The 16817-nt window shown below is 42.9% G+C and overlaps 1 protein-coding gene across 1 annotated transcript in view; it reads left to right on the top strand.

Annotated features, from left to right (window-relative positions):
• Window positions 1–15141, top strand: part of Hsd17b12 (hydroxysteroid 17-beta dehydrogenase 12) — a 123845-nt gene extending 108704 nt beyond the window's left edge. Inside the window, exons 8-11 of the mRNA XM_032903770.1 lie at window positions 3967–4048; window positions 5463–5528; window positions 14456–14605; window positions 14880–15141. Coding sequence (XP_032759661.1) covers window positions 3967–4048; window positions 5463–5528; window positions 14456–14605; window positions 14880–14984 — 403 coding nt within the window. The 3' untranslated portion in view covers window positions 14985–15141. The remainder of the gene's footprint in view (window positions 1–3966; window positions 4049–5462; window positions 5529–14455; window positions 14606–14879) is intronic.
• Window positions 15142–16817: the final 1676 nt, after the last annotated feature.

Genomic DNA, 16817 nt, shown 5'->3' with positions numbered 1-16817 from the left:
TAGTTTCCCTGTGTTCTTAGGAGTCAATTAGAGAACTGTCTACACCAATTTCCGTTTTCCGTTTAAGCCTAGAGAACTCTCTAATGACCCTGCAAGAGTGCACTTCTGTCGTCTCTCGTGTGTAGTGGAGATGTAAAGAATGAGATGGAGTCTGTATTTCACAGCTCTGTCTGGTTAACACTCTGCACCACTGACCTTCTGGCCCCTCCCATCTCCCTCTGCTGCAGGGTGGGGCAGTGCTGAGGTTTCCTGAGTCAGGCCAGAGTCAGGACTTCTTTCAAAAGATACTATTGTTCCCCAAGGGCAAGGGCAAGAGGTGAGGACAGGGATGCTACAAGAGCCCAGCAGAATAGTGAGGCATTTGTAGAACAAAAGCTTGGCAGTTTTAAAAAATCCAGGTGACAATTAAAGGCAGTCTCGTGGGGAGTTGTCCAAATTTAAGGGAATCCTAGAGAGCTTAGCTGTAAGGAAAGCTGCTGAGTGTTACAGGGATGGGCAAGCCTAGTGATTGGCCTCTGGAGGACACATACAGGAAGTGACTGGAGGCGAAGAGGCTGATTATCTGCCTTTGTTTCTGCAGCATTTTAGTTCTGGTAGATCCTCAGTAATCTGTACCTCCAAGTTACTGTCACGTGATGGCTAGCAAGTAAGCAATGAGATCAGTTACGAATACTGCATCACAGAAAATGTCACTTTGTTGATCTGATGTTGTCACAACAAACTAGGAAGTGTTTGCAGCACGGGTCCTCAATACCGGAGCTTCTGCAGAAATTCTTATGTGCTTGCATTGTGCCCAAGCCTCCAGAGAAGGAGAGGTTAACCAGCTTGGCTTATGTTTGTCTCTGTGTGCAATTAAGCATAGCCTATTCTGCCCTTCTGCTTGATATAACAGAGTTGTCATGAGCCTGGCTGTGCCATGGAAACTGTTTGACGTCACTAATTCTGCTTAGATGGAGGATTAGAGCTAGACAAAGTAGTTGATTGTAAAGATGAATCCTTTGTGGCTCCAGGTCCAAATGTTCACCCTATTTCCACCTAAGGAGAGACATTCGGGGATTACTGCAGGCTGCACTACTGTTCAATTCGGGATACAGGCAAAATAGAATATTATCCTTAGAAAAGATAGATTTGAATGCTATTACGGGAGGAGTCATAGAAAGGTCTTTGATAGACACATATGCTGCTCGCAACAGTGGGACAGATTGGTAGGTGGGGTGCTTTCTCTGCTGCTGGTTAGACACAGTTATAAATGTTCTCATTTTATATAGTACTTGGACGGTCTTAAATTTTATGATTTGATGTATTTTGAAATATACTTTGTTTTTTATAAAGTACTTGAAATTTTGACCTAATAGCTCTATTTACTACTATTTTTTTTCTTTCTTCTTTTCCTTCTCCTTTTGGATTTTTATTGTTTTTAATTTATATGTAAGGATATGCTTCCTGGATGCAAGCCTGTACACCTCATGTAGCCAGAAAAGGCATTGATTCTTAGGACTAGACTCACAGGGAGCTGGGAGCTGCCCGGTGGTCTTTGTAAGAACAGCCAGTGTGCAATTTCTCCAGCTCCTAGAAATTTTCACTCGAGTAGAATATTTGAGAAATATTCTTTGTTACCTCAAGAAGTAATAAATAAAAGAATGCCTGCATCATTGTGACATGTGGATTGTTGATATTATTTTGTAAAATGAGAAAAGAGCTTTTATTATCTTTAAGAGACTTTTCCTTTGTTGAAGTCATAGCACTAAACTTTAACCTTTACCTTCAACTTTATATTTCATTTGTGAGTAACAGAAAGAAAAATGTGACTTTTGTTCAAGGGCATTTGCAGCCACTCCAGCTAGCGCGACTGTAGTGGAATAAAGCTGGCTCTAAGCAGTGGTGGCAGGCGGCAGCTTCAGGGACAGCATCACCTGCATCTACTTTAGACAGGCCCTCCCTGGCCTTACACTTGGCAGTAGAGCAGCTCCTGGCTAGAGATTAACGCGGACCGATTGTGAGCTTGCACTTGCTCTTGGGAAGCTTGGTTTGCTAGAGTAGCCACAGCGCTGTGCATCCACCTCACTGGGGTTCCGGTCGGCTATTGGGTGCCTAAAGGCTGTGTGTCCTAATAAAAACAGATTTCTCTTGTGTTTACAGACTTGCTAGCTTATTTTACATGCCGTAAACCACACACCTGTCTAAATTATGTAGCTCAGTCATTTTCAGCATACTTAGAATCGGACAGCTGTCAGTACAGTTTAATTGGGGAATATTTTCAGCACCCTAAAATGATAATTTTTTGATGTGGTTTTTATTCAGTTTTTTACCAAAGGAACACTCTTTGATTATAATAAAAGATTGTTCTGTTTCACCTTCATCAAAGAAATTTTTATAGGTGTAGAAGATGAAATAACTAAGTGTTTATTGCTAATTTACCTTTTTTTTTTTTTTTTTAAAGTTTAAAAGGGCTGGGTTCTAACTCCTGATAAAAATTGTTGCTATTATTTTTTTTGTCTTAGGAAAAAAGGTACTAATATAAGGATGATGTAACTAATCTTAGCCACTTCTAACTTTAAAATTTCTTAATATCATTTTCAATTTTGAAATTTTATTTGATCACCAAGATGTTAGTAGGTTTCCCTGCTTAGGAAAGTGTGTATTACTAGTAAGGACTTCTGTTTTATAAACAACTGACTAAACTCCTGTGAGACCCATGAAGCAGAGGGCCCAGACTTCGCTTTGATGGTTGTAGAGGGTATCGCACATAAAGGCTGGCAGATGGAATGATGGCCATAGGCTGTTATTTCTTTTCAGATTTATATCTAAAATAACTCATAATGCTATTTAGTCGTGTTTCCTGTGCTGTTTTACATAAAAGGTTCTGTTCTTCCTCCTCCCTAAATAGTGGAAAAAAAAAAAAAAAAGACAAAACCAAACAAAGCAGGACTTAGAAATCCAGAAAGAGAATGACAGCAGCCTGTGTAGAAGAAGGAGGCTGAGGAGTGAGCGAGAGGTGCCTGGGCAGACTTTAGTGTGTGTGTGTGGGGGGGAGGGTTGGGCTGAGGCTGAGGTCAGTAGTGGAGCACCAGCCTGGCGCAGGGGCCTGTGCTCCATCCCCAGTGCTGAGAGAGAGAGTTGGAAGGTAGTTCTCACATTTCTAAAGTCATCAGTCCACACCTTGCTCAACCTCTCGTGCTTGCTGAAACGTGTGTGTTTACTGCATTGCTTTTCGAAATCTGATTTTTATTTGTGGAAGCAGAAATTTCTGCTTGACTTAAGTTGCCTGACTTTCAGTAATCTCTAAAAGTCACAGGAAAAAGTTAAACCTGGTCTTTCGACAGTGTAATAGTTAATGAAGTACAGTCTGGTGGAATTTCCAAGTCAGTTCTATGCCCAAATACTTATAACCCAGGCAGGTCTAAGGGTGGTACCCATTGCTGTAAAGGTTTATGAAAGACTTGATTGCATGTGAACGAAGGTGGGCTCTGGTGTCTAGAGTCTCAGGACTGTGTTGAGAGGGAAATGCTTAGACACATTGTTGGGGTGGACAGTGGGCAGTGAGTCAGAGCAGATGTGTCTGTGTGGGGCTTAGTTGGCTTTTGCTCTGCAGACATTGGCTGCAGTGCCTTGCACATAAGGGTCAGACATTCTACCACTGAAATATATCCCTGCTGTCTAAGTAGGGATTTCTAATGGTGTGGCCACAGAGGACCCTAGAAAGTACAGACACAACTAATGGAGACTAGCTGATCCAGTCATGCATTGGATTACTAAGGCTGGAAAATGAGCTCATCGTAAAGAAGAGCTATTTTTAGTTCATTGAATTATGCTTCATTCACCAGCCAGACATATTAAATGCTCTTGAGAGGCAGGGAGATGCGAGTTAGACCAGCAGCCCTGTTGCTTTCTTCTATCTTGACTAGAGTTCACAAGCAAATGTGCCTACGATGTCCTTCCGTTTATGTGGTGTGTTTTCAATTCCAGATCTAAAGGGGTGATTCTCAACATCTCCTCTGCCAGTGGCATGCTCCCGGTTCCACTGTTGACAGTCTACTCTGCAACCAAGGTGACGAGCACTGCAGTAAATTATGTCAACATAAGACGGAGGGGTGACTTTCAGTCTGGCCACTTAACCTTGTAGAAGTGCTGTGCTTGGGAGTTTGTAGTCAACTGAGGGCAGGTAGATGGCCCACATGGGTTTCTGGAGTGTCACAGATGGAAATACATTTACAAGTGTGTCACAGCCACTGATGGTCAGATTTGTGGTCCCTTAGTTTAACAGGGAGACTCATGCTTCCATAGAGACCTAGCCTAAGCCAGTCCACCCAGTTGGTTAGAATCTGATACTAATGAGCCTACGGTTGGAATGTTGGTAACATGAGCATGACCTTCACATAGCAAGGAAGTGCATCCTGGCCGTACCACAGACATTCTCACAGACAAGAAATGGACCAATGGAGAGTGAATGTTCTGCCACCTTACTTAGAATTCCTGGACACTGTCATGTCTAGAGTGGGATGGGGATTTCCCAGAACTCCATGTCATCATACAACTCTGTTATTCACATCCTCACGTTACAGCTAGGATAGTCACTCAGACTGCACCTTCTCCTGTCTGTGGGCCACTCACTCCACTTTCAGTTACTTCACTGAGGCGTGAAAATATTTTTGAAGAATGACCATTTTAGTTGCTGAAGTTAAGCAAGCCTTTAGGGGGAAATAAGTAAATCATAATATGTAATAGGAACGTGTAGTGTGTCAGAGAAGGAAAAGTGCAAAGCACACCTTTTCATTGAGAAAACTCAGTCATTGCTATCTTCTGAGACCTGCACAGCCCCGCAGCCCCGATCTACCTGTTTTCTTGGTGGCTGAAACATACCAAGAAGATGTTTAGTCAACGTCTTGTGTTAGAAATCCAGTATCTGGAAATCTCCATGGAGGTTACCTCTTGCCAGTGCAGACCTTCATTGGGTTGTCACTGAACTTGGCCTTTCAAGCCTGATATGGAGTCTGCATTGGAAAAGCGGCCACATGGTTTCCAGGCGGGTTTACAATTGCATTATCAGATGGGCTCTCACCCTCACTTCTCAGACCGAGCTCACAGGACCCAGCAGCAAAACAGAACTGAACCGAATTCACTCTCCGGTTTCTCTTGGAGTAGCAAATAGAAAGTGGAATTAAATCCTTTGTTACATAATGAAAAAAAATTTTTTTTTTCCTTTGGAAAATAATTTGGAGGCTGCTTTTCTCATTAAGTCAAAAATTAGCAAATGTTATTTTTGGTAAGATAATATCATTTGTAGCAGAAAAGCTTCCTGAGGTTTTAAAGTGTTTTTATCTCTTCTGCATTTGAAGTGAAAGGAATGACTAGAAACAGCGGTGTTAAATGGTTAATTTATTATTTTGTTGTCTCCATGGCTACACTCCAGGCAGACTGATGTAATAGATGTGTTTTCTCTCTCACCCCCACCTCCCTCCCAGGCCTTTGTAGATTTCTTCTCTCAGTGCCTCCATGAGGAGTATAAGAGCAAGGGCATCTTTGTGCAGGTAAGTGGAGTTTGTTTCAGTTAAGTATCTCTGGTTTTGTGTGGTTTCCACAGCAACAGTTGCTGTCTTGGCAACGAAAGAAAATCACATTCCTCAGTAAGCGATTGTGACGTGAGCACTCCCTTAGAGACATGGTTTCTTTTCCCTCATGCTCTTAGGTCTAGATTTTTAAAAATTAGCCCCTCAAATTTTTAACTAGGATACCTGAACTAGAACCAAATGTAAGCAGTTGAAGCCTCATTATTGTAAATGCTCACCGTTTATTTTGAGACAATCTGACTCTTTAAAATTGTGGTAGAAAATACATAACACAGAACTTAGGCTGTTGATATCTTCATGCAGCTCAGGGGTGTGACTGTGCTCACCGATGAACGGTCACTGCCGCCATTCTTCACCTCCCCAAACAGAAACTGAACGCCGTTAAATGCTCACTTTGCTTTTGCTCTCCCCCAGCCCCTGGCAATGACCATTCTATTTTTCGTCTCACCAGTCACCTGTTCTTAGCCCACCCTGTGAATAGAAGAATCATTCAATGTTTGGTCTTCTGTGATCAGATCTCTTAGTGTACGTGGGGATTAGGGTTTAAACAGGTAACCCATTTCCCCAGGTTGATCCAGGACTCAAATCCAGATCTGTTTGCTATTAGAGCACTTGTCCTACCCATAGGCTACTAAGGCCATTGTACTCAGGAAATAATGAAGCCAGAAAGTGCGAGGCTGCTGTGATCACTCTAGTTTATATGTGTAGATAATCAAAATGGCACTAAGGATTATCTAGATGTATTTTCTACGTCTTTTTATTTTCAGTAGTATTAGAGCCAAGTCTCCCATCATAAGGAAGGGTACAGAAATGATCCCTCATCTTTAGGGTCCATGAAAAGCCTGCTTCTCCCATGCCCTTTCCTGAGCTTACTTCCTAGGAGTGTCTACTGACCACTTACTTGGTACTGTTTAATTTTTCAGCTCCCTGTGTTTGGGAAGACAGGGTTTTGTAGAGTCTTGTAGTTTATGTCTATGATGATACCGTTTGTAATGCTGGTAACTGGAATCCCCCTTAGATTGGATTTTGGTAACAAGGAAGCCAGCTAACACTGGCAGAAGGTAAGGTTCCTGTGCCACTCAGTGTTACCTTTCCCCAGGAATCTGTTATTTGGAGATATGGAGTCATTTTTAGGCTCCAGCGAGGCTCAGCAGGAACTCTAAGGTCCACTGGACAGTACCCTGGAGGCAGTGGCCAGCATTGCCCTGTTAACACAGAAAGCAAAGAGACTATCCTTTCTCATCTTTTCATAGCCTGTTTTCCTCAAAAGTAGTTTTCTTGGAGTCTCTACCTGATATTAACCTGATATGACTAGAAACTACCTCCAGGAACATTAGTAATTACCTTCTGAAAATGTTTATTTTGATAAGCTTGTATTGTTTCCATTAGTAAATTTTAAGTTATTTAATTTCATTCGTCATTGTCTTTCTTACTAAGATTCACTTGAGGCCTTCACTTAGAATGAATTACTAAGAAAAAGATGATTATGAAGAAAAATGTGGCTGTCCTACTGTGAAAATAAATCCCAGGGTACTGAGTAGAGCAGAGAGTCCATGTTGAGCTGAAACTGACCTGCTTTTCTCTGGGTGGTGTTTGTCTTCCATATTAAGGACTGGGGGGATCGAGTGGCCTGCTCCACCTTCCATTCCATCCCATGTTTCTTGGGTCAGATCAGTGCTGCTGGCTTCTCTCACTGGCCTCAAGTGGCTCTACCTGAGTATTGAATTCAGACCCCACAAGGCGTCAGTGTTCTTGCCTACTCATTATGTTGAGGCTAGAGCGGACCTCATATGTCCTCTGCATGCTCTGCCCTTTGATATGCCTGTGACTCTCATGTTCACAATACCTCAAAGGTATTTCCTTAGAGCTCTGCCTGATAGTAACCTGATAAGCCTAGAAACCACCCCAAACCACCTCCTCAGGGCTGTTCCACATGGTTCCAAGCTCCTTTTTGTCCCTGAGCCCTGGAAGTCAGTCCATCTTCAAGGCTCGGGTTCCAGTTCATTTCCCTGAGTCCATGTCTCAGGCCTCAGACACTGGATTACCATTTTTCTTCTTCTTCCCTGAGCTGCACATGCCTCTGTCTGCTGCTGCCGCTGGGCCTGATCACCAAGTGGCTTTTTGTTTGTTTGTTTTGTTGTGTGTGTTACATTATAGACCAGGCTGGCCTTGAACTCACAAAGCACCTGCCTCTGCCACCTGCCTGCTGGGTAAAAGCCATATACCACACTCCCAGGTTGCAGTGTGTTCCTGAACAAAGCTGTTTACTACCTCGGTGTTGCTAATGTTCTCTCTTTTTAACAATTTATTGAAGACTTATGAGGAGGAGCAAAAGGAACTTATTCTTCAAAGAATACATCCTTCAAAGAATAAAACTCAGGTGAAATCTAAGTGAGGAGAATGGTCCCTAGTCTACCCTGTGCTCACTAGCAGTCAGTAAATGCTGAGTAAGTGAGGAATAGCCGGGGCCACCTCAGCTCCCACAGTCCTCTTGGTTCCCTTCCTAAGTCCTTTTTTATTTAGAGATAATTTTAACTATTAAAACATAATTTTAATAGTTTAATATAAACTATTAAAAAAAATAAGTTGACCCAGGCAGTGGTGGCACCAGCTTTAACTCCAGCACTTGGGAGGCAGAGGCAGGTTGATCTCTGAGTTCAAAGCTAGCCTGGTCTACAAAGCAAGTTTCAGGACAGCCAAGGCTACATAGAGAAACCTTGTCTCAAAAAGCAAAAAAAGAAACAAAACAGAACAGAAAGGTTGTTTCTGAAGAGGAAGAGCAGTCTCATCCATCAGCCCAGCTTTCCTCCTGGTGGTTATTACCTGACTCACTCTAGAGCCATTAGAGAGCTTTAGAGAGGAAGCTGCACATGTTCTTCCATTTCCCGCAGATTCCTTAGTGCACATCTGAAAAGTAAGGCTGTTCTTAGAGGACTACGATAGTGCAACAACGTGAGGTTGAATGCTGGTGTAATATTTTTGAAGAGATCATCTGTGCTCACTGTTTCACCTGTTCTTGTATTTATTTATTCATTTTTTTTACTTTTTTTTTTTTTAACTTTTTTTGACACAAGGTCTCACTATGTAGCCCAGGCTGGCCTTGAACTCAGTCCTCGTTCCTTTGCCTCTGGAGTGTTGAGATTTCCAGCATGCAGCACCACACCCACTTCTGTAACACTCTTTACAGTTTCCTTTGGTTTTCTGGTGCTGGGGATTGACTGTAGAAGCTCTAGGCAAATACTAGACAAGTGCTCTGCCTCTAGCTCTGTCCCCAGCCATCTTTACAGGAATGTTCTGTTGTCCAGCAAAGCACTCAGTGCTGTGGCAGGATTGGGTATTCCACCTCCTCTTCCTGTGTTTCTTTCCATCTGGACTCTGTTGCTTTTTCATGCCTCTGATGTTTCGGAAGAGCACAGCCCTCATTTAGGGCTTATCTGACACATACTTGTAGTAGATTCTGTCCACAACAGGAGGGATGTACTGCTGTGTCCTCCTTAAGTGTCACATGGGGAGGCACCAGTAAGCCGTCAGTGGGCAGACTTCTTAAAACATACAACCATCCTGCTTCCGTAGACAGTTTACCTTAAATTTAGTACCCTATACTCTGTACAGACTTGCCATATGACAAGATAGTGCGTCTGGATTTTAGCCATTTCAACGCATAGAGACTTCAGTACTCTCTTGGTCCAGTCTAGTTTTATTCAAACCTCTTTGCTGTGTGCTTAGAGATAGTGAGGAACACTGAACTCAGCGTCAACAGACCAATATGAATTCTGCTGTCACCCCTCAATGGTTATCTGACCTGTGCAAAATGGATCCTTAATTTCTGACTCCTGAAGGCAAATGGGATGAATAATGTGACATATATAAAGACATTAGAAACTGGGGAGTGATGGCGAGTATAGAAAAGAGACGAGAAACAGAAGCTCATGCATTTATGGAGCACCTACAGTATACCCCAGGCTCCTTCACTATTACTTCATTGAGTTTGATATTAACCTGACCCCATGTCACAAACTGGAGAATAAAAATTAACAGTTGTATGACTTGCCTAAAGTCAGTGAGTGGCAGCCATTTGTCAGAAGTGGGGCAACAGAAGGTAAATAAGACTCAAGATCCCTGCCTCAAGGCACACAAGACGAAGTAGACAGATACTTAAACACACTGCCAATCACTGGACCCTAAGCCAGAGGCCTGTGTATTATGTTTCACATTTCTTCCATTAGGAAGTATGTAGAGTGTAGTTTTTGGTGTGATACTTGGGATTATGGTAGCAAGAAAGGCAGACAGTGAACAAAAAAACAGGAGTACAGTGACCCCCTATAGCGACAGTGCTGTATATCTCAGCAGGTGGAGAAAGTACAGGGAATTTACTGATCCAGGCTTATACAACTCCAGGGCTGAGGGTCTGCAGTGCATCAGATCACTAAGGGCTGAATCAAGTCTGTTCTGAAGATGTCTCCACTCTGGCTATATCTCATAACGTCACTGCTCCCACTTGTTAGTCTCAGGTGCCATTGTATCTTACTCTGGACCATCTCTCTCTCTCTCTGACCTCCTGTGCTAGAGAATCAGCCGTCATGTGACTCAGCTAGCATCACCGGGAAGAAGGAACCTCAGCTGAGAAAACGCCCCACCAGATTGGCTTATAGGGCAGTTTTTGATTGATGGCACCTCACAGTGGGTGGTTCCCTAACCTGACTTCCTGACTGTAAGCTGAAATAATCCCTTTCCTCTCCAAGTTACTTAAGGTCACAACGTTTATCACGGCAATCGTATCACTAACTAGAACACCCCACTACTGCTAGCCTTGCTGATGGGATAGTGTCTGCTCACTGTAGCCACAGTTGATACAGCAAAATCCAGTCATTTCACCTCCCTGCCTAAAATTCCACCCTTGCTGTTCCTCGGCTGTGCAATCTCTGGGCTAGCTTCTGTCCCTTCTGGCAGCACACTGCTTATATATGACCGTATCTAAGACTAATCGCAGAAATAGTCGCTAATATCAGTGCTCTGTGCCCACATCCCTCTGTGAAATCAGGGTCTGATTTTGTTTGTTTGTTTGTTTTTTTGGGATTTTTGTTTGTTTGTTTCTTCACGTGATTGTATCCCATGTGCCTAAACATCTTCTAGGATGCACTCAAATACATTTATAGATTGGGGGTTGTGTAGTTTCAGTTTTCCTCTTTTTTCTCCTCTGTAAATACTAACATACACATTCTATACATTTGAAGGCAGGTTCTTTGTAAGATCAATAGTCACTCAAACAATTCTTGTAACCACTGAGTTCATCAAGCAAAACTATGTGTGTGTTTAGTTAGCCATGTGCTCTGGAGGACTTCAGATCCTAAGGTTCAATAAGTGAAGACACAGATTTTAAAACAGTGAGCTTTCCCTAAACTCACAGAGCCACAGCCTTTGTCTTAAGAATGTGCATAGGCTGGAGAGAGAGAGAGCAGTCGGTGTGAAGAACGCTGGGCATGTGCCTCTAACCCCAGCTCTGGAGAAAGAAGCGAAGACAGGCAGGTTCCTGAGGCCCGTTGGCCAGCTTCAGGCTCAACAAGTCCCCAAAATATAATTTCTTTTATGTCCTAAAAAATAAAGGTGGAGAGTGATCAAAGAACGACTCCTGAAAACACACCCATTTAACAGGTACCCCCCCCCACACACACACACACACACCCCTTGGATAAGAAAGAAAACAAACAAACAACCGTGTGCTCACTGTTGTCAGCCTCGTGCTGAAAATGCCCTGGAGTTGGCTTTGCCTTGCTCTTTGCTCTGCTGGGCCAGAAGATGGAGAAGTGGGGAGGGACAAGTGAATCTAGAGAAGGGCACATTAACAAGATTAGATGCCACAGCTAGAACCTTGTTCAAAAGAACACAGCCTGCTACCCCTTGATCCACATTTCCCCAAGCACTATCATGGAAAGGTTGAGGAGGACATTAGTTCATAGCTGACTGCCATGTGAAATTCTACGATTCCGCGTTTGATTCTCACGTCTGCCATGTGTCTTCGGGCACCTTCTTCCCTGCCTGCCATGGCACCCAGTTGTAGTGCCTTTTCTGCCCTGAATCAAGACTCCACAGCACATGCTCTGTGGAGACCATAGTCTAAGCCGTCTACACCAGTGGAGAAGGGGAGGAAAACATACCAAATTCTGATCTCCGGGGCTGTTTATTTAATAACTGAGCACAGACATAGCAGCATCAGCTTTTGCCTTGTGGCCTAACTGATTATTTCCAGTTTGAGATTCTAAATTTGGAAATCAGGATACTTGCCCACAGCTGTGGCTGTCAGGGTCAGGTTGTTTCTGAGGGGGCAAAAATTGTAATGGTGACTTACTGGTGTAAGTGATTTTTAAGTTTTACTGCTTTTAAAACTTTCTGTAGAAGTATAGATATTTCTGATTTGTTTCCTATAATCCTTTCCTGCATAGGCAGAGGATGGAATTATTGTTTCTTAGGCATTACTTTGATGGCTTTTGACATAAAAGATTAATTTACTTTTTCCATAAACTTCACTTATTCCGCTTAATACCGTTCACAGCTAGATCAGTAGGTTTGCTTTCTTGAGGCAGATGATCTTGCTTAAGGTTTAGAATATTTAAAATGCTGGCTCAGGGAAGGCCCTTAGTGCTGCTTCGTGCTCTACTTCTGAACTGCTATTCTGAACTTTCCTGCTATGTACCCCATGCTGTTCTCAGCACCGAGATGGAGGTGGTACAGTTGACTCCTTGAGCTGGTGCTCGAGAACTTGCCTAGTGCTTGGACCTGTTTTCTTTCGGACTGTACGGAACTCCTTGCAGTCCCTGAAATGCCTCGCTCCTCACTGCTCTCCTCTGCTCCTGTGGCTTACACCCAAAGCCCTGTCTCTGAACCCATCATACTTCAGCAGATCACTGTTGGACACCTTGATTTTATATCCAGGATGGATGGACACAATCTTCCAGCTCAGGATTCCCATTTCTTAGTTGGGAAAATATAACTTGACTAGGAATTCCCAGATATGCATGTCTTTCCCAACCCCCAATAGCTGGAGGGCTCCTTCAGAACCCCACCAGAAGCTAGCTGAACCCTAAAGCCATGCGTTATCTTGTGGTGCCACCATGTGGCTCAGGCAGGCAGTGCAAATGAATTTTGCAATATCAAAATAGTCCAATTTATGCTGCTTATGCTTTCTGAAAGAGCAGAAAGATGGATGAAAGAGAAGTGCAAAGCATTCTGCACAAGTGAAAGGCATGGTTACAGACTGGCTTATCTGGAGCTCAAGACTTCCCAGCATCCCTGTACACTGAGTTTTCTGGAAAGGCCTCTCAGTCTTACATATAACCAAGAAGCATACAGCAAAAAAAAAAAATGAGGAAGCTGTGCAGGTGCACGTCGTTACCTGCCATTGGAGCTTACACATGGGTTTGTCCTGCTCTGGTCTTCAGGTAGTGAACAACAATGTAACAATTGGACCCCACAGTTCAGTCTGTCAACCTGAGATTTCCTCAATCTGCCTTCATACTGATGGAATAAAATGGACTAAAGACTTGACAAAACATTTTCTCATTAAAAAGTGATGGATACTAATAATCCCAATAAATACATCCTCAGAAGTCAAGTTACAGAGTCAAAGTCGCCCCGGCTGCTGCTGTGCTCTAGTGACTAGTGACTTGGTGTGGGCTTGCCTCCTGTAAGGTGAGGAAGATGGAGGATGGCCCCAGGTAGAGTCTGAATAGATGGGTTGAAGGCTCAGCTCCCACAGTAAGGGAAGTGACCTATATTCTTTGACTTATAATTGGGAATGAGAAGAATGCAAAATTATGTATGAAAAAAATACACATATAAATAAATCCCCAAAGAGATGTGGGGCTGTTCCTTTCGGTCTCAGCAGAAAAGAAATCCAAAGTGTGGCGAGACCTCAGCTTTGTTTGTAGTGTAAACATTTTTTTATTTCAACCACATGTTGAACTATTCCTTTTCTTAAATAGCAGTGTCAGTGGATCTCACCCCTTCTTTTCACACTTGTGAGAGTAACAAGTGTTTGGTGAGCTTCTGTACACCTGAAGTCTTTTGTGTCACAGAAGGAAACTCTCTCACCATGACTCTCAGAACTCATCATAATGCTGGATCTTTGTGTGTTCTGTATTGTGTCACACCCAAGACATAGGGTGCATGTGCAGTAGGGAACCTCACATTTGTGAAGTGCCTGGGAAAGCTCATATTTAGATTCACCACTCCACATCTGTCCTGTCAAGTGACTTCTCGTCACCCAGGCTATTTTCTTATTATCTCTTCCCAAAACAGAAGGTGGCTAAAAAGATGTGGTCCCATCTTAGCATTAGCAGTTGATAAAACTTCAGGAGCAGGACGTTAAAACACTAGGGAGGAGAAGTGGTGACCGAAGGCCAGGAGAGTGGAATGTCACCTGTGAAGGACTAAAGCTCATGAAACAAGCATAATTCATCAGGCATGGTGCAGCAAAGTTGTCCCTGTGGGACACCGGAAACCACATGCTGCTTGACTGCATAGCAGGGGGCCCCTTGACCAGGATAGGAAGGCCATCCTGAGCCTCAGCTCCTCCAGCTTCTGCCCATTCCTTTCCTTTTAAAGATTCAGAAATGCTTGCCTGTGTTTCATATTTCCAAGCCTCCCATTCTGTTTTACCCATAGGTCATCGCTGTATTGCAGTTCATGATTTTGCTATTACATGTTCTGTGAAGTTAGCCTTAGAGAGCAGCACGTCTCTCCCACTTGTAATGATATAAACTCTAGATATCATGAGGATGCGTCTACTGTCACAGCAGTCAGGCAGGCGTCACACTCAGTTCTGAGTTGGTAGCCTTCCTAATCAATGGCATGTTTTGTTTCCTCCTTTCACATGGGGCTGTTCTTTCCAGAGTGTCCTGCCATACTTTGTAGCTACAAAACTGGCAAAAATACGGAAGCCGACTTTGGATAAGCCCTCTGCAGAGACATTTGTGAAGTCTGCAATTAAAACAGTAGGTCTGCAGACCCGAACCACTGGATATGTGATCCACGCCATCATGGTATGTACATTTCTAAATCTTAGCCATGTTTTCCAGCTTGGACTTTTCTGTCTATGATTTCTTAGAATCAAGACATAATTCTTTGCCAGACAAGGTGGTGCCCATCTTTAATCATTAAAGAGACATTTATATTTTACTTCAAACTGAGTACCTAAGAACTTTTTAAATCTCTGAAAATAATAATATAGAGAAACGGAAGGTGGCAGATAGGCTTCACTTAAGTTTATCTTGGTTTGGGGCTATGCTGATATATCTCCCCCATTTCTTTCCATAGGGCTCAATAAACTCAATCTTGCCCCGTTGGATTTATTTTAAAACGATCATGGGTTTCAACAAGTCTTTGCGGAATCGCTATCTGAAGAAAACCAAGAAGAACTAAGTGCTGCTGGGCCATCGAGCTCCTTGGCCAGACGCTTGACCTGTGCCTGCACACTGGGCCCCTGCCTGTCCCCAGAGTCTCTACTGACATCTCAGTAATTACTAACATGGCATAGCTGGCGGAAAGCAAATTCCTTTTAGAGGTTCCTAACATATATTCTGGAGTAATATATGTTAGGAGTAATTTATATATAACCAGGGGTAATTTGAAGTTTAATATAAATGTTCTTGGCAAATGTATGTAGAACACTTTGACAGAAAGGAACAGATCCCAGAATGACAGACGTAGACCCATCCAGCCCAGAATGCCAATGATCACCTAATATTTGGTCTGGAACCTACTATAAAGTGTAATGGCTAGCTACTTTTTTATTTTTAACATTAAAGGGAATGGGGCTTAGTTGATTTTTTATGGGCAGATACAATGCAGTTTACATTGATTTCTGTAAGGTTTTCTAAAGGTATGTTCCGGCTTATGTGTTTCTATGGAACTGGTCTTCTCAAAAGTAGCTAAGAAAGACATAAAGAGAATTGAAACACGGAGTTCTTTCTAACACAGAAGTCCACAAAATGTTATTCTTGGAACACACATTATGTCTGCTCTGTTCCATGTATGTAAATACTGAATGCTATATAGTGTGACTGAAATGTAAAAGTAAGTGGGCCAAAGTGTACGTCAAGACCAGCAACATCCTGTGGTACTGTGGGATCCAGAAGAGCAGCCTGCATGGATACCCAGTGTTGGTCATGTCTGTACTGCACCCATGCTATTTGCCTAGGATGACAGACTCCTTCTGTGGTAGTGAGGGGTCATGGAAACATGTTCTTTTTAAGTTGGTGTCTCATTTGAATTCATATATCCGCTTTTAATAAAAGATGATGTAACCATGTTGTTGAAATGGATGGCCATTATGTGTATAGGGTTCAACCAATCCTAATTTGAACAACCACCAAATCTACTTAAAATTTTAATTGATTAAAGTATTTAAATATTTCAAACTACTAGTTTCACAAGCTAGTAAGGCAATTCTCCCTACCCCCAAACACACATATACACACACACAAAATGCTATCTGCTCCTAAAATCACCATGTAAAACTATCCTATCAGTCCCCAATTAAGAGCACATAATCTCAGATTATAGGATAGCCATTTAGCTTTCTGAAAAGCACCGTTTGCCCCTTTCCCGTCATGTTGCTATAGAACTGGTAGCCTGGTGCTCTGCTGGGTGCTTCCACTCTGGCTGGTCTGATGGTCTAGTTGAGGGGTAGCTGGGAAGAGGGAAGGATTGCTCTGTGAGCATACTACACTGCAGGGTACAAAACCTGTTTCCTGTAGCAGTAAGGAAGTAGCTGCGATCCTGGCTGGGAGGCCCTCAGCAGCTTCAAAGCTTCTCAGTTTTGGCTTTCTGCTGCAACATGCCACACGCTCTCTTGTGTTTAACACTCAGTGAAGCTGATGACAAGAGAACATACATTTCAAGCAAGTGCCTTGAAAGAAGTTTTACTAAAACCGTGTGCTCAAAGTCATTTAACAGTGAAGCATATTTTGTAGAGCCACAAAGTTCAGCTTTCTGTTGACAGCTTCATATTCTCTATGTTCTTACGAACTAGTTCTCATGTATCCTATACCAGCCTCAGACTCACTTTGTAGCTGAGGATGGCCTTAGTCTTGGAGTCCTCCTGCCTCTACCTCATAAGTGCTGGTGTTAAAGATACAGATACCTGCTAGTTCTCCTGAGTTAATTTGTGTATACCTATGTTTTTGATGTTACTGAAGACTGAAACTCGATGCCTCACCACTGACCTGTGTCCCTAACATTACCTGTTTGATG

Source organism: Rattus rattus, chromosome 5, assembly GCF_011064425.1.
Source record: "Rattus rattus isolate New Zealand chromosome 5, Rrattus_CSIRO_v1, whole genome shotgun sequence".
Taxonomy (NCBI): domain Eukaryota; kingdom Metazoa; phylum Chordata; class Mammalia; order Rodentia; family Muridae; genus Rattus; species Rattus rattus.
The sequence above is the reverse complement of the archived record's forward strand: the minus strand, read 5'-3'. Positions and strand labels throughout refer to the sequence as shown.